Source organism: Ochotona curzoniae, unplaced genomic scaffold (assembly GCF_017591425.1).
Source record: "Ochotona curzoniae isolate NIBS_2020 unplaced genomic scaffold, NIBS_Ocur_1.0 patch75, whole genome shotgun sequence".
Taxonomy (NCBI): Eukaryota; Metazoa; Chordata; class Mammalia; order Lagomorpha; family Ochotonidae; genus Ochotona; species Ochotona curzoniae.
Genome location: NW_024467056.1, coordinates 873880 through 900347, shown reverse-complemented (window position 1 = coordinate 900347; position 26468 = coordinate 873880). Strand labels below are relative to the sequence as shown.

Here is a 26468-nt window from a genome sequence, read left to right as displayed (position 1 = left end):
TGCTGCTTTTCCAGGCAATAGGTAAGGAACTGAATTGGAGGTGGAGCAGCCAGGACACTAACTGGAATATATCTGGGATGCCAGCACCACAAGTGGTAGCTTTGCTCACTGTGCCACAAGGGTTACCCCAAGAGAGGATTCTTGATTCTTAGAATTCTGATATTTTGTACATAGGGAAAATTCTCTACATATTAGATATAGGGGTAAAATCAGGAATTTACTCTTTATACGTTACATTAAATTACCACTAAGAATGATGATCTTGGTACTGCAGTATACAATGTAGCATTTTATAGATCCTGAGGGGAACCAGCATGATGGTGCAGCAGCTTAAACTACCACTTGCGGTGGCATTCCATATGAGAGAGTGTCTCTCCAATCCTGGCTATTTCTAATCCAGCCCCCTATGAATGTTCCTGTGAAGGAGGCAGAAGATGGTTCCTGCCCCTATGTTGGAGAGCTGGATGTAGTTCTCTGCTCCTGAATCCGAATCCTGATGCAGCCTTGGCTATTACAGGCATTTGGGAAGTTCAATGTCACTGTCTCTGCCTTGCAAAGAAATAGAAGTGAAATAAGCATTTCACGTTTTTTCTGCAACATCAGACTTTGAGTTTGCAAAGCCCTAAAAACAGGTAAAAGCCTAAAAATTTTCTCTTTGTGAGGCAGTCTTCGTGATCCCCACAAAGTACGAAACAGCTTTGTTTTTTAAACTGACTAGGTATTATGGAAGTAATTGCAGCACTGACCATAATCTTAGCATAACTTCTGGAATTCTGTAGTTGCTTGGTAAGTTGTTGTTGTGTTTTGTTTTTTGTTGAACACTTGGGTAATGTGTAATGATGGTCATCTTCTGCTAAATGAGGTGCTGAGTTTTGAGGGTCTCTTCTGGTTAATTCATACAAATTCTGCCCTTGTGTTGTTTGGCTGAATGCGAGGGAAAGATGAAGAGATGTGCATGTATGGCTATCTGGCCGAAGACAGATTGTCTTTTGTTATTGTTGTTATAGATTGGTATAGAAAGTGCAAAAATGTCACGAGTGTGAACTCAAGATGCATGATGCAGACTTAAGGCGGCTAGCTAGTTGGATTTGAAATGGTTACTACTGTTCTGTAACTCTAGTGTTCAAATATTCCTCCTGAACGACAGCCAGTCCACGCAAAGGATTAAGGAACTTAAAAAGCAGTTGTTATTATTATTATTATTATTTACCATAACTCTGGCCATGATTCTAGACTGTGGCCAGTTTGAGATATACCATTTAATGTATTAAGAAAAAAAGATGTCTGCCCTGTTTACCTGAAAACCTGGTTTTACTTTTTTTTCTTCAAGCTTTCTCTTTTCTTTCTTTCTATGGCATTTTCTGAAACTTGAGAAAAAACAGTTGCCTGACAACAGCTGTTCGCCTCCTACAACCGAAATGCTTTCCATTCTCTTTAAAATAAGCCCTTCTGAAGCAGCATGTGGATCACATGTATCATCCAGACCAAAAAAGTTTGCTTGGGTCTATCAGTTGCCCCTGGTCCGGAATCTTGGCATTCCAGGCAGAGTTCCAGCTGTTCAGATCGAGTTACCCCCTCGGGATTGGCCTTGCCACCCCCTCTGTTCTCCACCCCTTAGCTTTGACTGGATGGAACCGCCGCAGCAGGAGATGAAAAGGGAGGCCTTGTCACCGGGCCCTTGAGTGCAGCTGGCATCATGGGTGTGCTCCAGGGCAACTTGGGTTTGCTCTGAGCCCCCTGCCCTGCCTCCCCTTTCACCATGTTTCCTCTGGCAAGATTTTAAGTACAGCAATTCAAGACGATTTCTCCTCCCCAAGTACTACCTTAACCTCAAGCGTATTGCCTCTTGATTGCTGGAAAATAATCTTGAATTCATTTCCAAAGTAACTTCTCAAACAGTTTATTAAAAGTGGATGAAAGGAGCATTGGAATTGGCTAGCACTAATTTTTCATTGCATCCAAGGGTGCAGTGTATTTCAGAGGAACCTGTAACAGACCTGCTGAGTTTGCCATGCCAGTGGGGAGGATTGAATGTCCTTCATCTCCCTCTTTCCCTAGGGACAGCAGTCATGAGTGCCGCGTGTGCGGGGTCACAGAAGTGGGTCTCTCCGCGTATGCAAAGCACATTTCTAGCCAGTTGCACAAAGATAAGGTTGATGCCCAGGAAAGAGAAGATGATGGAAAGGAAAATGAAGAGGAAGAAGAGTATTTTGACAAGGAACTTGTTCAGTTAATAAAACAAAGGAAAGAACAAAGTCGGTAAGTAAGGATTTCAGTTTTCCTTAAGAAGCTCATCTTGTCACAGAACACCGTATAGATTATAGAATACATTTTACATTTTTATACTCTTCAGCATGTCACAGGTAAATTTAGTTATGAGGCGTTGCTTGAGGTTGCTATGCGATGAATAAAAAGGCGGTGGAATGCATTCTCTGTTATTTGAGTACTATTTGCTTAACATTAACCAAAATGAATATTGTCCTTACATAACTAGCTTTAGTTACATATTTGAAAATTTTATTATGTTGTTAACCAGGTTTTGAACTACTTTTATTCTTGTGGAAAGGTATTAGAGTATAAGCCTCATTGAATATGGTATTTCCTATTGCCAAAGTAACATAGCCAAGGAAATAGGTTTTTACTGGATGTGAATTAGCATGATGCTTCTGTCAAATTTAGTTTCTCCTTGAAATCTCAGTGACTTCTATGGTGATTGGTTCACTCTCAATAAATCTATAAATATTTACTGAATACGTTTTTATTTTTGATTTGTGCCAGATGACTGTAGGTTGTGTGGTGCATGATTTCATGTTTACATTTGTACATTCGTGTGTTGGGCACTGTGTTTTGACTGTTTTATAGTCTAAAGAGTTTAATCAAAGCAGACATTTTTAGGTGGAAGTGAAAGTGGGGAAACCAATTACGGCAGAATTAGTTTCGAAGTACTGTGACATGATGATGAGAAATATTTCAAATTCTAAAGTGAAATGTTAGAACTCCTTCTCAGAGAGTGGTTATTTTTAATTAGAGGTTTGGATATACAAAGGAAGTGTATAGTTTTTACTCTGTGTTAAAGTTGTATTTGAACAAGGGTCTGAAGGAGGCTTTTCTGTAGTTTTAAAAACATAGCAGCATTAGTTCTTAAATTATTCAGTTGCTTACTCTTTCACACATTCTCCATGCTTTTAATATAGCTGTATTTTCACTTTGTTCTGGGTTAGGTGCTGGAGCCCCTAGGAGATGAGCTGCTGCTTGTTCTTACCCGCTAGTTCCGTTATTAGCTTATCTGTGTCAGTGACTGGACATTAAGTCAGAGAGTAAAAGAGAATCTGAGTAGATCAGACATTCCTCTCATAGTTACTATTTGAGTCTTTTGATAGGCCTCGGTGACATGTTTATAAAATTGTCTACTTATTTCTTCTTGATTTTTTTTTCCTTAGGAAATTTTAAACTAAGATTTTGGGGGTGAGGGGTGGGCTGTGAGTTTGACTAAATGCTGTTATTCCCTCAGTGTAACCAGTTCATGATGACCTAGAAAATATACTTCATGAATGATTTTTTTTTTTTACCAATTATCTTATTACTAATTATATTAGTATAGCTAAGACAGTGATCTCCTTGGATACCAGAATTGTCCGCTGCTTAGAAATAAAAGGTAAAAGCAATTTGGTTAATGATTTTTTTTTTCTTTACAATCTTGTGGTATGTGTAATAACGTGTTACTTGGGAACAGAAGGTCTCCTGTTGAGAAGTGATTATAACAATTTTTTTTTTCTAAGAAAACAGTTCAAGAGAATATTCCCATGTGCTAGCTCCCTCCCCAAATGCTTCCCAAGCTGAGCCAAGGTGCAGTCTGTGTCTCACCCTGGAGTGTCAGGGGCATAGTTTGTTGAGCTCTCACAGCTCCTTCCCAAGGTCTGCATTAACAGGAAGTTGGAGTCAGAATCAGAGCCAGGTATTTGTGCCAGACACAGGCACTCAACAGGGGACAGGAATCTCACCCACATCCCAACTGTTGGCTGTCTACCCCAGAACTGTTTTCTTTAATTTAGTTCTTTCCAGGTAGAGACAGCTTTTGCATACCCCATGTGCTGGCTTATGCCCGAAATGTGCACTCAGTCCTTGTGCTTACACAAGTGGCAGGAACCCATTCCTTGAGCTGTTACCTCTGTATCCCAGAGGTAGAGGCGGCTAAAATCAGGATGCAGACATTCCACTAGGCTAAATGCCCTACCCTAGAAAGGGTGGTTCTTTGTAGTGTTAAGTGAGTGAAGTTTTAGTTAAATGAAGTTATAATTCAATTTGTAAAAGAAAAAAAAAGCGAGTTAAAGTCAGTGCTTGGTTTAAGGTTTAAATCTAGTTTAGGGAAAGAAACCAAACTAGTTTAGAAGATTCAATTTTTTTTAAGATTTATATTATTGGGCCCGGCGCGGTGGCGCAGTGGTTAAGGTCCTCACCTTGCACGCCTGGGATCCCATATGGGCGCCAGTTCTAATCCTGGCGACCCCTCTTCCCATCCAGCTCCCCGCTTGTGGCCCGGGAAAGCAGTCGAGGACGGCCCAAGGCTTTGGGACCCTGCACCCGCGTGGGAGACCTGGATGAGGCTCCTGGCTTCAGATCGGCATAGCACCGGCTGTTGCGCTCACTTGGGGAGTGAATCATCGGACGGAAGATCTTCCTCTCTGTCTCTCCTCTCTGTATATCCGCCTTTCCAATAAAAATAAAATAAATCTTTAAAAAAAAAGATTTATATTATTTTTATCACAAAGTCAGATATACAGAGAGAAGGAGAGACAGAGAGGAAGATCTTCTGTCTGCTGATTCACTCCCCAAGTGATCACTCACAGTGGCTGGAGCTAAGCTTATGCGAAACCAGGAGCCAAGAGCCTCTTCCTGGTCTCCCACATTGGTGCAGGGTCCAAAGGCTTTGGGTCGTCTTCAATTGCTTTTCCAGGCCACAAGCAGGGAGCTGGATGGGAAGCGGGGCCACCGGGATAAGAACTGACACCCATACGGGATCCTAGCATGTTCAAGGCGAGGTTAGCCCTAGGCTACCATGCTGGCCCTGGATATCTAATTCTATCCAGGTCTAGTGGTTAGGAATGGAGTGGAATCTTCTGCCCAGGACCAAATCTCTAATACTGTGCTGCTTTCCCTAGGCCATTAGCAAGGAGCTGGATTGAAAGTGGAGCAGTTGGGAGTAAAACTGGTGCCCATATAGAATATCAGTGCCTCAGCTTACAACGCCACAGTGTCAGCCGCTCCACGTTTTGCAGAAAGAACTTAAACTGAAATAGTATTTTATTAACTATGATAACTAACCATAGCGATATTGTTTTTATTTTAAGAAAGATCCATGAGGCTGGGAAATAGCCAGTATAGGCCAAGCTGCCACCTGCAATATTGATATCCCATTGGGAGCCAGTTTGAGTCCTGGCTGCTCCACCTGTCCTGGCATGGTCGAGATTTTTAATAAAAATTTAAAAAATCAAAAAGCTCCATAAATGTAAAATATTAGTTGGATTCTTGAAACAACAACAACAAAAAAGCACATCAAAGAAAGGAAGAGGAATGAACATTGGCCAACTTTTAACATAATTGGTGGTACAGGGGAAATAGTTTAAGCTAATGAGTTGAGAAATATAAATTTAACTATCTCATAGATATAAAAATAGGCTCTGTTATGTACTCTTAGCAGAGAGGATGGTAGAAGAAAGGATGAAGGATAATGCCCTTAAAGGAAGCTTGTGAATGCCTTTAAATCATTAATGAGAAACTCTTTTTCTTACAGACAAAATGAACCTTCCAAGAGCAGCCAAGAAATAAACTCTGATGATAGACGACCCCAAAGGAGACGAGAAGATCGACTCCCTTACCAAGATAGAGAGAGTTATAGTCAAGCAGGCAGGCATCACCGTGGACCTCCACAGTGGGATTGGACATGGAAGAATGATGGCTTTAACAGTAACAGGTTAAACAGTTTTTCTCACTTGAGGAACAGTGGAGCAAGAGGACGTTCTGGATGGCATAAGGATGTTTCAGGAGTCTCCCTGAATTGGTTTCACAGCCATAGTAACCCTGGGAGTAGCTGGCATCCAAATAGTGGATTAGTAGATTGGAATCATAATGGATCAGGAAGGAATTCCAGTTGGCATTTTGAAGGAACAGGTGGTTTTTCCAGTTGGCATATGAACAGCAGTAATGGAAACTGGAAATCCAGTGTACGTAGCACAAATAACTGGAATTACAGTGGCTCTAGAGACAGATTTCAACCAGGGTGGAACAGAAACTCTAACTCTCAAAAGGAAGATAAGACCGTGCCATGGAACAAGAAATCTGGTAAGGCAAGCCTGTACGGTCAGGAGAGATATAATTGGCAGTGGCAAGAAAGTGATAAAGTGGGTACAGTTGTTGCATATGGAGGTTCTTCTGAAGGATTTACAAGTGATAAGTATCCTTCAGAAAACTTACTTAACTTCAACTTCGAACAACTGGAAAGCCAAACCACTAAACAGACTGACACTGCAGCTTCCAAAACTGGTGGAAAGAATAGTAATGTAACAAGGGAAAAGCAGCATCGCTGGACGCCATATCCCTCCCAGAAGACTCTGGATCCACAGTCAGCTCTGAAAGAAGTCAGTGGTAACAATTCAGAAAAGACAGATAAACCTTTGTCTGATATTAGTTTAATACCCACAGGAATGCAAGACCCTCAAGCTGGTAAAAGTAATTTCCTAATGTCAGCACAAAAAGAAATACCTACTGGGTCTCTTAGTCACAAAGCCACTTCTGACTGCACCGCTTCCTGTGAGGGGGTGAGAGAGTGTGCTGTTACAGAAAAACCTGAGTGTGAACACAACTCCAATAAGATGCCAGCAATGAAGTCCCCGCCCCCTCTAAGGCCAGCCACTAAATCAGTTCCTCAAAAGCAGGATTCAAAGAATCCCTCAAAGAACACCAAAAGAAATTCTTTTTTGCCCAGAGAATACTTGAATCCCTTGAACAAACCTACTAAGGAAAATAATCATGGTTCTTCCAGTTCCAAATTGCGTGGTTCATGTCCTCGTACTTCAAAGGGGAATAAAAGTAAGTGTGGCCCTCCTAAGAAACCCCATGACAGTTTGAATGATACATTACGAAAAGCCAAAGAGGTGCTGCAGTGTCAGGAGTCACTGCAAACTCCACTGCTCAGCAGTTCTAAAAGGACCAAGAACTATGCAAAAATGAGCCGGAACGTAGAGGAGTCAGAAAGAGGGTCTCTGAAGATCGAGCTCCAGGTGCGCGCATTAGGAGACGAAAGTGATGGGGAGACATCCCACAAGGAAAAGCACAGAACAAAGCCTGGATCCCTGGGTTCTTCCACGGCACAAGTTCTATCCTGTAGCAGTCAGGCTTCTGATGAGAAGGAGGGAGAAAACCAAGTCCTGAAGACCCCTAAAAATCTGTCTGGTTCCCCACGTAGCTCCACACCCCTCCAGAAAGAGTCTGAGTTGCCAGTGACTTCCGCACCCAGCCCACACCATAGCTTACTGTTAGACTTGAAAACCTCCCTAGAGGATGCACAGGTTGATGACTCCGTTAAATGTCACAGATCTGACGAAACAGAAGGCTTTGAGATCGCCAGCTTGGACGGAGAGCTCCCAAAGGACGATAGCGGTCAGCCCTCAGGCTCCCTTCTGCCTGAACTAAGCAAGCTTGGCTTTCCTGCCTCACTCCAGAGAGATCTAACCCGGCACATCAGTTTGAAGAGCAAAACCGGAACCCACCTCCCCGAGCCGAATCTCAACAGTGCTCGCCGAATTCGCAACATTAGTGGTCATCGAAAGAGTGAGACAGACAAGGAATCTGGACTCAAGCCAACTCTACGGCAGATCCTCAACGCGTCTCGGAGAAACGTCAACTGGGAGCAGGTCATTCAGCAAGTAACCAAGAAAAAACAAGAGCTGGGCAAAGGCCTACCCAGGTTTGGTGCCTTTCTTCAGTATCTAGTTTTCTTTCTCTCTTGTGTTCTATTAATTTGTAAAATTCTGTTTCATTTATTTGAGACACAAAAAGTTCCACCCATTGGTTCATTCCTCAGCTACCACAATGGCTGGATTCTTTCTTTTTGTTTTTTTCTTTTTAAGTTACCCTTTGACCTTGGGCAACGGAATTCTGCTTGCTTCATTAAGTTAAATGCTTATCAAAAATACCCATTGTAAATGGCTAGTTTTGTTTACTATTAGAGTACTGTTCTATGACAAATGAAATAAAATGTTCACTAGCAGGAAATGCCAGTTAAAATAGAAGCCCCCATACTTCTCAGAAATGCAGCGGAGTTATAGGGGAAAACCATCTAAAGGGGCTAGAGAGAGCAAGTTCACCAAGCAATGTATCTGTGAATCCATATCTTTCCAGGTGTTAGTTTAGGGATGAGTGGTAGGACTTTGAACTGTAACCACTCCCGTTACCTTCTGTCTGGAACTGATGGCACACTACCTTTCTGTTGTTGAAATAATGGATTTGCTCTGCTCCTTTTTTCTTTACTACACTCGTGAGTAGTACTCGAGAAGTATAAAGATTGTTAGCATAATGCCTGGCTTGAGTGTTCAATGAAAGGTGTTTGTTTTTTTTTTTTAATTTGAGTGCTTAACAATTGCTTTTGTTGTTGCTGTCACAGCTTTACAACTGCACTTGGAATCAAACCTACAACTTTTACTCCCTTACCTGTATTCTCATAGCTGTGTAAGGATCTGGGAGTTCCTTGAAGACAAGACCCATCTTAACTTGTTTTTGTGTCCTCAGTATTTAGTGAAGCCTGGCACATTAAATAGTGTGCATCCTCCTCAACCACATCTGGTTCATGTTTTTTTTTTCTTTTCCCTTAAGGTTCGGTATAGAAATGGTACCCCTGGTTCAAAATGAGCAGGAGACCTTAGATTTGGATGGGGAACCTGATCTGTCTGATCGAGAAGGATTCCATTGGGAAGGCATTTCCATCTCTTCCTCTCCTGGCTTGGCGAGGAAGCGAAGCCTTTCTGAGAGCAGTGTGATTGTGGACAGGGCACCTTCCATGTATAGCTTCTTCACTGAGGAAACTGGGAGCAAAGAAAATGAGCCCCAGCAGGTTGTGTCGCTGAATAACTCACTGGCGGCTGCACAGAGTCCTAAAGGAATGCTGCGCCTTAAACAGGAAGCGACGTCTCTGGGCACCACCCTGAGAGCAGATGAACCCAGTGCACAAGTACCCTCTGACCGGATAATGCCCGCAGTGCACTCAGCTGAAGACTTGGGCAGCCAGGAAAGGTCTACACCACCATGCGAGCGTCAGACTGCTCAGGAGAGTAAAAGAGAAAGAAACTCACCATCGGATGCATCCTTAGCCCTGGCAAGCTCCAGCTTAGCGGATGCAGCCACAGACAGCAGCTGTACCTCTGGTGCTGAACAAAACGATTGCCCGAGTATTAGGAAGAAACGAAGAGCCACCGGAGTGAGTACAATTCCTGTGTATTTTTGGTAAATTATCTCTGTGCCAGCTTGGTTGTTTATAAGGAAAATGTACTGTTGAATTTTTCTGGGCATCTGAGATTGACACTCTCCACTCCAGAATAGCAGAATTACGAGGCTCTTTTATCCTACTGGTTGTTTGCATTGAGTAATTCTGCTAAATTCAGTGTAACCTGATATGAATGTACAGTACTAGGAAAATATGAGGTCATCTTTAAAATTAATCTCCAAGCCAGTGGTGGTTTTATCACCTGACCAAGGCTAAGTCTTATCTTCAGCTATAACTTAATGTTTCCATAGCTGCATTCTGTACTTCTGCTGGAGAAAGGAATTCTGTTGTGTTTATAGGACCTGGATGAGCCCCAACTACTAGGCATCGTATTAAGGTGATTTAATACTACTAGAGTACATATCTACGAGCATAGTGTATATATATTTTTAGTCCCTGTAACTCTAGCTTTGGACCATTACACAGCCTGGCCCTTTAATATTTTCCCTCTTTTTTTTTTTTCTCTTCCTTTCTTTTTAAAGATTTATTTTTATCAGAGAGGCAGATTTACAGAGAGAAGGAGTTGCAGAGAAAGAAGGTGTTCCATCTGCTGGTTCACTCCCTGTCTGATGCCTCTTTGTCGTTTATATTGCCTTGCCTTCTCAGGCCCCCTTGCTGAAAAAGCTCTTGGTAGTGATACAGTCTAGATTCTGGTCCTTTGGGAAAATATGTACACGGAGTAGCTAAGAACTTGGCTTCCTCCTGGATTCCTCTGAACTGAATACTATGTAGCAGACATTTTTGAAAACTTGAAAACAGACTTTTATGCTAACAGTTGTCTTATGACCAGAGGATATCTTTGTTTTACCTCACAAATAGTTTAGTTTGTTTTTTAAATTTTATTTTCCACCTTTTTGTTTTGTTTGTTTAGATCAGTACTTTCATTCAAGTAGTACTTCAGTTTGTACCTTGTGTGTGGGACCTGATGAGCAGTGTCTGGCCATCTTGGAACTGATTGTTTTTACCTCTCTCACGTGACAGCTTTTACCTATATAGTATTTTCCACTTGTCTTATCCTTCCAGGATGGATCTTCTCCTGAACTCCCAAGTCTTGAGAGAAAGAACAAAAGAAGAAAAATTAAAGGAAAGAAAGGTATGGTGCGGAATATTCTGGCAGAGCATTGTGTTAATAGCACATTAGCCTTTTTACAACTTGACCTGGAATGTAACTCGCAGTGATCAAACACTAATGATCTGTGTATCGTTTCTTTGAATTATTGCTGCCTGGCTGAAGGGTAGAGAAAAGCTTGATTTCCCACAACATCCATTTATAACAATAGCAGAAATTGGTCGCATACAGCTGTAAGTTACAGTGAATATATCTCGGTTAATACAGTTAATATATTGTAAAGTGAGAAAATCTCATTGGCCTTTTAGGTGGGATGAAAGCAACAGGATATTTAGTATTTTATGCCTCTTAGTAACATATAAGTAGCCGTTTTTCCCATTTTCTGTTTTTGAGGTGTCTTGGTTACCTTTTTAATGGAATTTCAAAGGGTAGATATGAACAGTTTTTCTCTCACTGATAATGCTTCTGACTCTTGACTTTCTGTTGACTTAAATCGAGTTGCAGTATAAGCAGAAAGTGAGTCATGTCACAGAGTGGGGTGGCAAATGGATGTGATAAATGAGGGAGGAGGTGTCAAGGGTGGCTCCAGTTTTAGCCTGGATAAATGATGATACCGTTAGTAGAGATAGAAAATTCCCCAATGGGAGTAAGTTGAAAGTATAGAAAGATGGCAGATTGCCGTTTGGATTCATTGCTTGAAGGACCCTTGAGACACTTAAGTTGGGATATCATAGTTGATGTGTGGGTGTGAAGTTTAGCACACAGGTGTTGGAATACATACACATAGTAGAACATTTAAATGTATTCTATCAAAGCAGTATTTCCTCAGGAAGCTTTCTGTAATAAGCAGAACTATTTTGAGTTAACAGACTGGAAAAATAAAGGTTAGGAGGAGGAGAGAGCCAGCAGCCTAGATCTTACTCTTGATCTAAGCAAAAGCCCTGTGTGAAAAGAATGGCATACCAAAAGAATGGAACATACCACCTCAAAGCTGATTTGCCTAGAACATGGATTTCACCTGTAAAGGTATTTGGTGGAAGGTAATTAGGTAAGACAGTACAGAGTAATAGTGTACTTGAACCTACAGCCTACCAGTTCTCAATTTTTAGTTTCTAGCTTTGATATTACCTTCAATACATGTTCTGTGAAAATCAATAGATCTCTAATATGACCTATTAGAAAGAATAATCAGTTCAGCTCATTTTTTGAGGAGTTGTATTATTAAAGATAAATTTCAGTATTAAACCATCTGATTTCTTGCAGAACGTTCTCAGGTTGACCAGCTGCTGAATATTTCTTTAAGGGAGGAAGAACTAAGTAAATCACTACAGTGCATGGATAACAACCTTGTGCAAGCGCGGGCAGCACTTCAGACAGCTTACATTGAAGTTCAGAGACTGCTTATGCTCAAACAGCAGGTGACAACAGACAGAAGGTGTGATGAAAGTGGATTTGTCTTTCAAGTTGGATTTCAGCATGCTTAACGGAATACTTTATTTTTAGATCACTGTGGAGATGAGTGCACTGAGGACCCAAAGAATACAGATTCTACAGGGATTGCAAGGTATTCAGAGAATGTCTGGTGGGATGGGGCCTCTGTGTCTTACTACAATTTTACCCTGTAGAGCAGAGTAATGGGTACTTACAGATACGTCATGATTTCTGTTCTTCTCTGGTTCTGTCCTGCTCTGGAAAAGCCCATAGACTATGTATCCGCAAAAATGCCTAGCCAGAGAGACAGTGTCTTAAGAGAAGAGCTTTAAATTAGTCATCACAAGACTAGCTTCCACTCTTGGCTTTTCTATGAGTACCTACCTATATGAGATAACGAGATAAATCACTTAAAATTTTGAAGTTTGAATGTTGAAATATGTTCTGACATCTTGATGATAGTTGTATAGGTTATCACATTTATTTAATACATTGATTTAAAACTGTCTTCTAATCTCTAAAAACACGTATTCACTGAGAAACCAGTGGCTTTCCAGATTTTTACATTTGTTTGTATTTCTGGATCCTATTCTAGAAACATATGAACCCTCTGAGCACCCAGACCAGGTACCCTGCAGCCTCACACGAGAACAAAGGAACAGTAGGTCTCAGACATCTGCTGACGCCACACTGCTGCCGACACCTTTTCACCCAGCGTTTCTGGAACCACCATCGTCCCTCGCGTCTCCCTCATCCACGGGAGCCCCTCTCCAAGTCAACACATCCACCTTGCCAGCCCATGGCAGTGTCCCTGCTCCAGACTCATCAGTTCATATTAAACAAGAGCCCATGTCTCCCGAACAAGAAGAGAATCCGAATGCTGTGTCACAAGGCTCTGCCTGCCATGTGTCCAAGGGATTACTGCAAGCTCAGAGTATGTAAACTTTTCTCTAGATGAAGGGTATCCCTGCAGTGGGACTAGGGCAACGGTTTGAGTGGCGTGAAACTATACTTGCCATGAAAAAACAAAAGTTATCCTAATTTTCATTGAAATCTCTTTCATTCAGGGTCATTCTTTTAAAAGACTTTAGAGAATTTAAATATCAGTAACCTCTTCCTGATTTTCTCCAATCTAGTGTTACTGAGTTGACTTTGTATTAACACTTTTATTAGGACACGTGCATGAGTTCGGTTTTTGTGCATGGGGTTGAAGTTATATCCTTTGTGAAAAGTTGGAAAACTGAAATTGTAGATGTTACCTTATTACATATTATTTCAGCCTTTCTTGTGCTGTGTAATGTGTCTTCCAGTATATTTGTATTTCATGAATTAAAATTCCTAGACATGAAACAACTGAGTTAAAGAAAGAGGACATTTTTAAGTCAGCTGGCTTTTTAACTATTAGTGTGTAGCAAAAATTGGATGATGTGTAGGTAAAATGTATAGTGACAAATTGCTAAGACATAAAAGTGTGCTTTAGTCAGGTAAATATGTGTCTCCTAATACAATAGCATTGGCTATATGAACATCTTAAATGAGAAAACAAGATGGATAGAAGCAGTCCTTGTCCACAAGAAGCTTCCATAGGGACAATGACACGCATGTTTTTTGTGGGGTTGATAGGAGAAGAGTAAGCGCTCCAACAGGAGCGTGTCCTGCAGGTCCCAGAGGCCTGTGACAACAGCCCTAACAGCCGTGGTTTTGTGCATGTATCCCCGATGTCTGGTAGAGATCCAGTCAGTGACGTGTTTAGTTTGTGAAAATAAACAGCAAACACAAAAAGGACGCAGTAATTTTTTTCTTCTCGATTCAGGAGAGATGAGCGATAGTTCTCCCGCTTACCCCGTCATGACCGCAACGTTGCCCTTCTCAGGGCTAACAGAAAGTTTCCATGAGCCTAGCCAAGAACTCAAGTTGTCTGTGGAGCAAGAAAGCATCAGGGACAGAGAAAACTCTCCCTCCTCCCAATCGTCTAGTCTTCCTAGTATAAATAAAGGACGTGAAGAACCAACCAAAGGCAACATTGGGTCTGAAGCCTGTACCAGTTCTTTCCCAAGATTATCTTTTACTGCCGAAACCTCGTTGGAGAAGGAACCCCACTCCCCAGTTGACCAGCCTGAGCAGCAGGCTGAATCCACCCTGACATCAGCCGACACAAAGGTGAACAAGAAAAAGAAGAAACTTCGGAAGAAGAAAACTCTGCGTGCCACCCGTGTTCCTGAGAACAGTGACACCGAGCAGGATGTGTTTACCGCGAAACCCGTGAGGAAGGTTAAAAGCGGGAAGTTAACCAAAGGAGGGAAAGTAACGACATCCACTTGGGAAGACAGCAGAGCTGGTCTGGAGCAGGACAGTGTCCGAGATGAGCCCGACAGTGACTCGTCCCTGGAAGTCCTGGAAATTAATAACCTTCCTCTGGAAGTGATACCAATCGAATCCTCTGAGTCTGGAGAGGAGAAACCAGACAGCCCATCCAAAAAGGATACCTGGAACACTACAGAGCCAAACTCGCTGGAAACTTCTCGTTCTGGATGTGATGAAGTTAGCTCTACCAGTGAGATTGTCACTCGCCATAAAGATGGCATCCACGTAAGGTGAGGAGGTTGCATTGGTTCAGTCAGAATAGCTCTCACCAATCCTTTTTTTTCCCCCCCATTTAATTCGAAAGGCAGGGAGATAGAGATTGGTTGTTTTACCACCCAGCTGCTGACAACACTAAGGGCTGGTGAGGCCACAAGGGTGGTGGGAACCCAGACACTGAATCGTCATCTGCTCCCTCCTCGATCAAGAGCAGGGTCAATGTGACTTCAAGTGCAGGCACCCCAAGGGTAACTTAATGGTTATGCTAAAATGCCTGCCCCAGTCTTCTTTAAAAAAACAAAAACAAACAAAGAAAGCTTTTAGTTTTGAATCAATATTTGCTTAGAAATGAGATTTATGTAACTATAGCAGGAGTTATGATATGGAAGAACCAACCCTTGTCGGAAAAGGTTTTACTTTGTGCTAAATATTCATCCTTCCCTTCAGGGAGAAATTTTAATAGAGAAGCTGATCTATTGCCCATTGTTTAGAAAAAAATTTTAGAGTTAGGAGATATTTACTACCTATCCTTTCCACATATATACTAAGAGAACACTTTTGCTATTATTTTTGCAGTGTGGCAGAAACTCAAACAGTAATCACTTCTATAAAAGTATCTAAGAACTCTTCAGGTATTTGTCATTCAGTTTAATTTACATTTAACTGTGGGGAATAATGGCTGATGCATGTTAGAGTCAGGATTTTACTTTATTTGTGTAACCTAATGGGAGGGGGTGGGGGCAGTCCCAAAGGGGATTGTGTTGATGGGCAGTCCTGGCATCCTTAAGTCCTCCAGTCCTGGCCTTGGCAGTTCTTCCTGTCTTATCCGGCTCCCAGCTGTGTTCAGCTGATTAGCATTTAGGTTTCATTGGCTGCAGGGATTTTTGCTTTAAGAAGAAACTGCTTCAGTGTCTTACTCAAGGAAATAACTGGCAGCAAGGGGAAATAATGGCGAGGTACAGGTGCCTCTCAGCTGTCCTTTAGATGCTCATTCTGCAAGGGATTTTCCCAAATTGATGGAAACTTCCATTGGGGGGTGAGGGGAAGATGCTTGGGTTTAAAAACTTCTTCAGCAAAATAAACCTTCTGCATGAAGGCCTGCCATGCTGTCTTTTATTCTAGGATTGTTAAAAATCTTCCAAGGAAATACAGGACTTTGCTAGGAAAACTAGACTGTAGAAGGTCTTTTTGGTTTAATCTGGGAACCTCTGTATGGTATAATGGTTTTGATTGGTAGCCATGTCTCTGAAATCTGTCCGTACTTTCTAGAAATATCCTCAGAGCCAGGAGATGATGATGAGCCCACAGAAGGGAGCTTTGAAGGGCACCAGGCTGCTGTGAATGCAATCCAGATATTTGGGAACTTACTGTATACTTGCTCAGCGGATAAAACTGTCCGTGTGTATAATCTGGTGGTAAGTTCATGTAGCATTTAGAATGTTTGAAGCAGGCTTTAGAAAAGCCAACTCTTTTTTTTTTTTTTTTTAAGATTTATTTATTTTTATTAGAAAGGCAGATATACAAAGAGGAGAGACAGAGAAGAAGATCTTCCGTCTGATGGTTCACTCCCCAAGTGAGCACAACGGCTGGAGCTGTGCCAATCTGAAGCTAGGAACCAGGAGCTCTTCTGGGTCTCCCATGCAGGTGCAGGGTCCCAAGGCTTTGGACCGTCCTCGACTGCTTTCCCAGACCAGAAGTAGAGAGCTCTGGATGGGAAGCGGGGCTGCCGGGATTAGAACCAATGACCATATGGGATCCTGGCACATGCAAGGCAAGGACTTTAACCGCTACACCATCACACCAGGCCCGAAAAGCCAACTCTTTCCCTTAAACAACTTGGGGAATTTACTGTCTATCCCAAGGTAGGGGTGAGCCTCAGAATGAGACACTGGAGACCTGATCTCTCTGTCTTTCTATTCTGCCTTCTCAGGGACCACTCCTTTCTAAAAGCTGGTTCCCCTTCTCACAGACAGATGTCAATAGCCACTGTGGTGTTTTGCGCCCCCCCCCCCCCCCCCCCCGCTCCTAATACCACAAAAGCGTGCTAGACTTTATACTGCTGGTACCTTCACTTGCTGCAAAGGAGGTTAAACCCATGCCAGCAGGCTCTGGTCAGTCAGCTGCCACCCCTGGAGTTGGTGTGGGGGCAGTTGAGTCGCTGGTAGGTCACAGAGAGGAGCTCTAAGAAGGCATCAGAGGAGACATTTCCTGACAGCTGCTGAGTGTCCAGGTGACAGGAGAGCAGTCCTTCCCCACTGCCTCACACTTACATTTCTGATCTTCCTTAGTCTCAAAAAAAGAACTTCCGAGTACTTGATATGTGTCGAGATCTGTTTGCTGGCTCTGATAGCCAAGAAATTTTAGAAATGCCGTGTTTTCTGAATAAATAATGCCTTGGAAGTACTACTGAAGTAATTTTTGTAATCAGAAAATTTGAAAGTTAGTTGATGGATCAGGAAAATTGTTTGCCACAGATAACAAAAATGTAACCTCCTTCCACCTAGTGATGGGAGAAGTAATGGGAGGGACTGAAGGAAGGAAGCAGTGTTATAAGGAAATATGAGCATAACAGTTAAATTGCAGAGGGTGTGTGTGTGTGTGTGTGTCTGTGTCTGTGTGTGTGTGTGTGTGTGTCTGTGTCTGTGTGTGTGTGTCTGTGTCTGTGTGTGTGTGTGTGTGTGTGTGTCTGTGTCTGTGTGTGTCTGTGTCTGTGTGTGTGTCTGTGTCTGTGTCTGTGTCTGTGTCTGTGTGTGTCTGTGTCTGTGTCTGTGTCTGTGTCTGTGTGTGTGTGTGTGTCTGTGTCTGTGTGTGTGTGTGTGTGTGTCTGTGTCTGTGTGTGTGTGTCTGTGTCTGTCTGTCTGTGTGTGTGTGTGTGTGTGTGTGTGTCTGTGTCTCTGTGTGTGTGTGTCTGTGTCTGTGTGTGTGTGTGTGTGTCTGTGTCTGTGTCTGTGTGTGTCTGTGTCTGTGTGTGTGTGTGTCTGTGTCTGTGTCTGTGTGTGTGTGTGTATGTGTGTGTCTGTGTCTGTGTCTGTGTGTCTGTGTCTGTGTGTGTCTGTGTCTGTGTCTGTGTGTGTGTGTGTCTGTGTGTGTGTGTGTGTGTCTGTGTGTCTGTGTGTGTGTGTGTGTGTCTGTGTCTGTGTCTGTGTGTGTGTGTGTGTGTGTGTGTCTGTGTCTGTGTGTGTGTGTCTGTGTCTGTGTGTGTGTGTGTGTGTGTGTCTGTGTGTGTGTCTGTGTCTGTGTGTGTGTGTGTGTGTGTTGTGTCTGTGTCTGTGTGTGTGTGTGTCTGTGTCTGTGTGTGTGTGTGTGTGTCTGTGTCTGTGTCTGTGTGTGTCTGTGTCTGTGTGTGTGTGTGTGTCTGTGTGTTCTGTGTGTGTGTGTGTGTGTGTCTGTGTCTGTGTGTGTGTGTGTGTGTCTGTGTCTGTGTGTGTGTGTGTCTGTCTGTGTGTGTGTGTCTGTGTGTGTGTGTCTGTGTCTGTGTGTGTCTGTGTCTGTGTCTGTGTGTGTGTGTGTCTGTGTCTGTGTCTGTGTGTGTGTACATCCTAAATAGATCTGTGCATATATACAGACATATCATTTAGAATGTTCTCTGTGGAAGTCACATGTAAGCCACTAAAACCTTTGATGAAACCTGTTTTTCAATGATCAAATACATACCTATTCAGGATAATTAGCACTATAGTTTGTATTTGGTCCATATATTAGTGTTGCTCAAGGTAGAGAATTGGCTTCTGTCCTCTCCTGTGGAGGAGTGTATTAAGTGTTTTCTGGTTATGGCTCAGCATCCAGCTGCAGGTACCCCAGACCCTGCAGCCATCAGTTGGGCATTCAGTGAATGGCTAGTTACTGAATACCTTTTGTGTTCCAGGCATTATTGTAGGCACTGAGCAAAAAGTAGTGACCTGACTGTTGTTGCCTCATTTTGTTGAGGAAGAAACACTTTACTTGATCATCTGTACCCTACAAGTGATAACGTGACCTGTGTTTGACTTTAGAGTCGGAAATGTATCGGCATCTTTGAAGGCCATAGCTCCAAAGTGAACTGCCTGCTGGTGACCCAGACATCTGAGAAGAACGCCGCCCTCTACACTGGTTCCAGTGACCACACCATTCGCTGCTATCATGTTAAGGTGGGTGAGTCCAGAGAAACCAGAAGGGGTAATAATGACCTACATCTAACCGTGTTGATTGGGAAGAGTGGGAACTCTGGTATAAATTCAGATATGTATGAGGTGAATACAAACCACATGTTTAGTTACACTGTTAGGTTTATAATACACATGGGTGGAATATGTGTGATAATAGGTACATAGAGGAGATGGAGTGAATGAAGCTGTGTTAGTGTAAGGTTCTGACATCTCAGTGGGAATGAGTGTGAAGTAGATTGCTAAGGACTGATGCTGCTGTTTCACAGCTTCAGTGTACGTTAGATTCATGTGGAAGCCTTGTTAACGCACAGCACTGAACCTTGTCCTAAGCATGTCTGGGAAAGGGCTGAAGAACTTACATTTAGGGGCCACCGCTGGTGAAGCAGAATAAATTGAACTTAGAAAGCTAGTTGAGAAATTAAAATAACATACTTGAAAAATTTAGTATAAGATAAAATAGATTGACAAAAAGAGGGCTCAAATTGGAACAAATTAAAAAAAAAATTCTAATTACATTAAAAGCAAATGAAATGCCATCAAAATCAAAAGACAGATATAGGTAAGATGCAGAAGTAATACCAAATAAAAAAAATAAAACTTTAGGGCCAAGTGTAATGGCTTGATTGGCTAATCCTCCTCCTCCAAGTGCCAGGATCCCCTATGGGTGCCAGTTTGTGTCCTGGCTGCTCCATTTCCCATCTAGCTCCCTACTTGTGGCCTGAGGGAACAGCGGAGGATGGCCCAAAGCATGGGACCCTGCGCCACGTGGGAAACTTGGAAGAAGCTCCTGGCTCCTGGCTTCGAATTGGTTGAGCTCAGGCTGTTGCAGCCATCTGGAGAGTGAACCAGCGGATGGAAAAATCTTTGTTGTTCTTTCTGTTAATCTCTTTCCAATAAAAATAAATGTATCTTTTAAAAAAAGAAAAGAAGAAACACTTTAACGTCAAAGATACAATAGAAAGTAAATTGAAAGCACAAAACACAATACAATTGAAAGTAAAAAAAAATTGAAAAAATATGAATTGTCTTACACAAATAATAAAAAGGGCATAGGGCAATGATGTCAGTATTGGGCAAACACTTTGAGACAGATGTTGTTGGAGAAAGGGGGACATTTCATAATAAGAGTCAATAAAGTAGTAGGTGAAGCAAACCAACAGTATAGAAGGGAGGAATTAACAAGTTTCACAATAATAGTTTATCAGGGTCCCTCGTCCCGCGAGCAAGACCCCGATACGGTAAAGATTCTTTGAAAAGTTTATTTCTGCGGACTTCAAGGGTAGTTACAAAGCAAAAGCAGTTACAACAGTTGTAAGATTTATTGCAGCAAAGTGAAAGCAGCTACAGCCTAGCGCTAGCGATAGCAGCTACAACATAGCCTTGAAGCGATAGCCTTAGCTCTAGCCTTGAAGCGCGCCTGGGAGAATCTCCTCTTAACTATTTTTTACCCAGACCTTTTTACATTACACAAACCAATCCATACACAGCTCCTCACATCATGTGGCAAGCACACCAATCATGACTTAGGTCACGTAGCTTCCCTGCGTGCTCGGCCCAATCCTCAGTAACTTCCCAAAACCTGTTTACCACCTTTGTGCAATGGTCAACAAGCGCCATCTTTGAGGCGCGGCTCCGCTCTCCACAATAGTTGGAGACTTCACTAGCCCTCTTCATATGAGAGATCACTAAATAGGAAGACAGCAAGAAGATAAACTGGAAAGTTCATCAACAAATAAGATATAGGGCCCAGTGCAATAGCCTGGCAGTTAAAGTCCTTGCCTTGAACATGCCGGAATCCCATATGGGTGCCGGTTCTAATCCACCTGCAGCACCAGCATCCCATACACCTCCAGTTTTAGTCCTGGCTGTTCTACTTGTGATCCAACTCCAGCTTATTCCCTGGGAAAACGGCAAAGGAGGGTGTGGTCCTTGGGCCCCTACACCCCCATGGGAGACCTGGAAGAAGAACCAGGCTTTGGGGCAGCTCTGCTCTAGTTGTTGCGGTTATTTGGAGAGTGAACAGCAGATGGGAGATTGCGCTCCCCGCCCCGCCCCGCCCCGCCCTCTCTTTCTGTACTTCCTTCTGTAACTCTGCCTTTAAAAAAAAAAAGTTAAAATTTAAAGAAAAAAAAAACTTCCTGGGTAATTATGGCCCAACTAATTTAGCAGCCATTGCGAAGCAGGAATTTGAAGGTGGTTTAATGAATACATTGCAGGAAAGCCCTTATGAATAACATGTTTGCCAAATACACAATTATAAAGCCAGGTTGCAAATGCAGCTTTAATTTTTGACATTTATTTAGAGGGCTCAGACCCAACTCATAGTGCCCCTTTGAAAAGCTTGTACATTCTAAATTGGAGGCATGCATACTGCTATTAGAATATATGTGTATATATTCTATAAATTGGAGGTATATAAATTATATAAATTGGAGGCATGCATACTGGCTATTAGAATATATACATACTGTTATTATTGGAATATATATTAGAATATATATATATATATATATAGGAGAGAGGGTAGGGGAAATTCCAGGGCCTATGGAACTGTATCATAAAATAATAATAATAAAATTCTCATTATTAAATTTGCTCTCATGGGGAAATTGTTTTCCCATCCCATTTGCTGATAGATGTTGTATGCTTTTGTCAGACCCGAGAGTGTCTGGAGCAGTTAGAGCTGGAAGACCGGGTTCTCTGCCTCCACAGTAGATGGCGAATCCTCTATGCCGGACTGGCCAATGGCACTGTGGTCACCTTCAACATAAAGGTGAGTGGTTGGTGGGGAGAAGACTGAATTCTTTTGCCCATTTGTGTGTGGGAAGGAGTAGCAGACGGGAGGTTTTCTGTTTTCTTGTTTAAGGAAATAAAATTAACCACTTCTCAAAAACAGTTATTTTGTGATGTAAGTGAAATAAGAGCCTTTCTTCTGTCTGCGTAGATGAGATGTACCAGGACCAAAATGTAATGCTACCAAATAAGATCAAGTGTGGCTCCCATTTGACTACCACATTTTCTTCAATGAGTAGATTTTAGTGGCTATGCTTGTGGGATAGAGCAAAGTTGCCATGATCTGAAGAGGGAGGGGGTTTTGGTACCCTCCTTCTATATGAAATGGCTGAACAGAACACCATTGCTTGTGATCTTTTATTGCTGTCGTTAAATGTGATAAAACCAAAAAGCTTGACTGATAACATGCTTTACGTGTTTTTCTTCTACACCTTAAACAGAAAAAAATAAGAGCAAGTGTGCCAATTTTGGGCCAAATAATGAGTCACAGGTTAAATTAGTATATCTCATTTTAAGAACCACACCATGAAAGCAGTCTGAATTTTTTTGAATATGATACTGGCGTAATTTGGAACTGATTTAGAGTCTTGTAAAGATGGTCTTAACAAACCTGTACAATGCAGAGATCAATTTACTTGTTGAGCACACCATTAACGGGCATCCGTTACATGCTAGGTCTCAGATAAGGCTTAGGAAGTGCTTGATGGCCTTTGTATTTTGTGAAGGCAGTTGCATTTTTTGTGGTATTTGTATTTAGAAAAACTCACTGTGCAGATGATATTGGGGAAGACTGGTATTCGTAGAAGCAAGGCAGCCATTGGAGGCTTGTGATGAAAGCTGACTAGAAAAGTTAGTGTATGGATGAAAAGAAGTGGATAAAAGAGGTAATCTAAAAAGTGGAATTCATAGATTGGATTACTAATTATTGCAGCATCATATCCCATGAGCCTCTTGTAGTACATGTGTACTTAGAATGTTTAGTGATTTTTTTTAAGTTTGTTTTTACTTACTTGGAGAGCGTACTGGGAGAGCTAGCCAGGCAGACACAGAATGATGTCCCGTCTTTTGGTTCACTCCCCAAGGATTCACAGCAGCCAAAGCTGGCCCAAGCTGACACCAAGAGCCAGGAGCTCAGTCTGGTTCTTCCATGTGGTTGGCTGGGATTCAAGTTCTTGCATCATCTTTTGCAGCCTCCTGTGGTATGCATTAGCAAGAAGCTGGGATTAGAAACAGAGCTGGCGCTTGAACCCAGGCACTGCAGTGTGTGTTGTGGGAACCCCAAGCACTGTTGAAGCCTTTGTGCCAAATGCCTGTCCCAGAATATGTGCTATGTACCATTACCATGTCATTTGTTTGTTATGTGCTACATGCAGCAGTTATATAAAGGATGCAGTAAAATGACATGCTTGCTGCTGTAAGAAGCCTAGGGTAAAAGAATCTAGCACATGTATAATCAGTTGCCAAGCTGACTGCTTGATATGAATAGATCAAGAGAGTAATTTCTGCTCTCCAAGGTACTAGTTTTCCCTGCAGGCCTCAATGATTTGGCTGTCATGTCTGCCATGAGCATCTGGGCTTGCCGTTCATTGTGTAGGCCTCAGCAACCATGGAACCCCAGTTTTGACAAATGCACTCCATGGTCAGACCACATAGCCTGTGATTTTTGCCCATGGTTGGAGTTTAAGTCCAGTGATCCATTTGGAGAGGGGTGTATCCAAGAAACCTTGGCAGAGGTGACCGCAACCAGACTCCTGTATGTCTCAGCTAGTGTGGAGTCCAGTTCAGTTCATCACCCACGTCAGCCTGCACACACATTGGTGGTTGCAGTCAGCATGTCCCCAGCCCCATTTCATACGCAGACCAATGGATGGTGCACCTAGCCCTGATAATAAATTTGAATGGATACATTCTTAATATGATTTAAAAGCTCTAAAAAAAGAGATCTAGAATGTGAGCATCTTGACTTGGGTGTAAATTTTGAAGGTTTCCCCTGGAGTTCCTTTGATTTGCCCAGAATTACTTACCCAGACATGTCTGCACTGAGTCTTGAATTCTAATTATTCTGTGTCCCTAACACTTTGGGAAGGCTTAAGTAGTTTCTCAGCTCTGCAGGCTCCCGACTGCTGATCTCTGCCAAATTTCTGGGAGTTTGATTCCATACACATATTCAAGTAGATGAAAAGACACGAACATTCATTTATCATTTTTTTTTTAATATAGTGGAAGAATTTTAGGGTCTGTTGCCTGGAAAATGTAGTATGGAAAATATTGATTCTTTATTATTAAGGAATATGAAAACAGTCATTTTCTAATTAAGTTGAGAATCATGTGGTTGAAATGATCAATTGATCTGTCATGTAAGAGTTTGTCCCCCAACTAGATCAGGGAAGGGAGAGGCCATGAACACAGCAGAGAGGACTGGATGGAGGTTGGAAGCATAGAAATGTCGAGTGTAGGTCACGGAATTGAGAATTAGTCCTAAAACAGTGATTTGGTTTGTTTTTTAGTTTAGTTTTGTTTTTTTCTAGCAAGGTTGCGTTTACTGAATCTGACAGTGCTTACTTTTCAGAACAACAAACGCATGGAGATCTTTGAGTGTCATGGCCCTCGAGCAGTCAGCTGTCTTGCCACAGCTCAGGAAGGTGCCCGAAAGCTGCTGGTTGTGGGCTCTTACGACTGTACCATTAGTGTACGTGACGCCCGGAACGGCCTGCTCCTCAGAACTCTGGAGGGCCACAGCAAAACCATCCTTTGCATGAAGGCAAGTACAGCGTGTGAGAACAAGAGTGGTCTGGCACGAGCTGAGGGGTTTTGAATAGCACTTTTCAGGTCGTCTGATGCATTATTTAGAATATAATAATCTTTGTGCCTGAATCACCAAATGATACTCTCTTTAATATGTTAACCAAGAAACCAAGTGTATTTTACTGTAGAATGTGGTTATACCCTTCCTCCTCTGCTAGGCAACCTCATGATCACTCTAAGAGTTGTCAGTTCACCAGCACTTCCAATGGTCAGACTTAAGTTTTAGTTGAGATAATTTGGGGAATTCGGTCTAATTCATGCTCGTCTCAGAAGTTAAAATCCCCTTTGTAACAACAAGTTATAAAGGAAACTGAGAACCCTATAGAAAATCTAACTTGCCCATTTATTCTTCAAGGTGGTGAATGACCTGGTGTTCAGTGGTTCGAGTGATCAGTCAGTTCACGCTCACAATATTCATGTAAGTCACTGTGATGTTGTATAAGGAAATTTAATAAAACAGTAGCTAAAGCAAAAGGCTTCCTAAGACCTCTTACATTTTAAAATAAGTCCTTTATCCTGCAAAAGGATTAACAATAATCCTTATTTGTACACTTTTAGACATCACTGAACAGTCTGGAAATTGTGACACAGTTAAAATTTTTAATGGAAGGCAGATTGCCAGTATGGTTTTGTTTACATGCTTCAGTTAAGCTCTATGTAAATTCAGCAGCCAAGGCTTTTCGAAAGTAAATATGATGATTTGTTTAAAACAGTGAGGAAAAACAGCTTCAAGGCAGCTCAGCTTATTGAGGCAGCTCTGGGATGCTTATTTCCTGGTCTTTAGACCTGAGGGTACTGCCATTTGGGAACTCGCTGTCTAGATCCCAGGAGATGGCAAAGTGCAAGCACAGATTCAAAATACCTGGGTCCAAGAGGGTTTCAGATTTTTGCAGTTTTCCTGGTTTGGGAATATTAAAAAAAAAAATGTAGCAAGCTGTCTTGAGGATGGAACCCAAGTCTGAACAGAGAATTTATTTTGTTTTGTATATACCCTAGTCAAATAGAGTGAAGTTTATTTTGTACAGTATTTTTAATGCATTTAGTGTTTTTTATGATCTATCACCTGAGGATGTTGTTAGTTGAAAACGTTCAGATTTCTGAGTGTCTCAGATCATCAGATTAGGAATGTTTGACCTGTCCTTTGAAAGCTGCAAAATAGGCAAACGTGTTCCCCCTTCCCTTCCTGTGACCTCAGCTTCTCTCAGGATCCATTGCATATTTTCTGTATGCATAATAATTGCTTGTGGGAGCCCGTCAGCTGTTAAAATTAAAACAGCTATGCATGTGTCTTGATGGCCTTGGAGTTATGCTTCTTACACTTACAGAATGACAGATCTCCAGAGCAGCACAGAATCTTGGGGGACAGTCTGTTCACCTAACCTTTCTTCTGACGTAGACTGGTGAGCTTGTGCGGATCTATAAAGGTCACAATCATGCAGTGACAGTGGTGAACATCCTGGGGAAAGTGATGGTGACTGCCTGCCTGGATAAATTTGTTCGAGTCTATGAGTTACAGGTATAACTTAGATTGATTATTTTGATTGAATCCATTTTGGAGCACTGATTTTTGGGGGTTTGATTTTTGATGCAATAATGTTGGGAGGGTGGATCCCGGGAATCTGCATTTTCATAAATACTCTAGCTAATTATGAAACAGCTTGCCCATAGATTATACCCTTGTCAGACTGCTCTGAAGATACTGATCAGGCTTGCAGGTGGCAAAGCCTCAGTTGTTCCTGGAGAAAAACTCAGACTCTGAAAATGTCCCCTTATGTCCTTATGTGCAGTTTGAAGTTTGATATTAAACAAGTTGGTTTTATTATTTCTGGTTACCAGCTTCCCCTTTGAGGAATGGAACTTACTAGGCAGATTGCCATTGGAATATAATTCTGTTAACAATGTTCCTAGTGCTTCAATTTAGTGGCTCACGTCTGGTTAAAAACCTCACAAAAGGCCCTCAATGACTGCTTATTGTTAAACACAAACACAGATAACCTCGGTTCTCTCTTTTTTCCTTCTGCCTCAGTCTCATGATCGCTTGCAAGTTTATGGAGGACACAAAGACATGATTATGTGCATGACCATCCATAAGAGTGTGGTGAGTAAAACG

The 26468-nt window shown here is 42.1% G+C and overlaps 1 protein-coding gene and 1 non-coding gene across 7 annotated transcripts in view; both read left to right on the top strand.

Moving 5' to 3' along the window:
• LOC121168205 (zinc finger protein 106-like) overlaps positions 1-26468 on the top strand; it is a 54753-nt gene that overhangs the window by 22641 nt on the left and 5644 nt on the right. For 2 of the 6 annotated variants that reach the window (XM_040998093.1, XM_040998097.1), the window contains 16 exons: positions 2059-2259; positions 5792-7963; positions 8869-9469; positions 10559-10628; positions 11868-12022; positions 12108-12168; positions 12631-12969; positions 13849-14629; positions 15192-15247; positions 15885-16030; positions 18608-18742; positions 21417-21533; positions 24123-24314; positions 24714-24776; positions 25755-25874; positions 26385-26456. In XM_040998093.1, the coding sequence (XP_040854027.1) occupies positions 2059-2259; positions 5792-7963; positions 8869-9469; positions 10559-10628; positions 11868-12022; positions 12108-12168; positions 12631-12969; positions 13849-14629; positions 15192-15247; positions 15885-16030; positions 18608-18742; positions 21417-21533; positions 24123-24314; positions 24714-24776; positions 25755-25874; positions 26385-26456 (5281 nt within the window). The other 4 variants (XM_040998094.1, XM_040998095.1, XM_040998096.1 and 1 more) reach the window with 4 other exon arrangements.
• LOC121168212 lies at positions 21756-21895 on the top strand. The gene has a single exon (XR_005885706.1). It is a non-coding gene; the product is annotated as a small nucleolar RNA SNORA29 (small nucleolar RNA).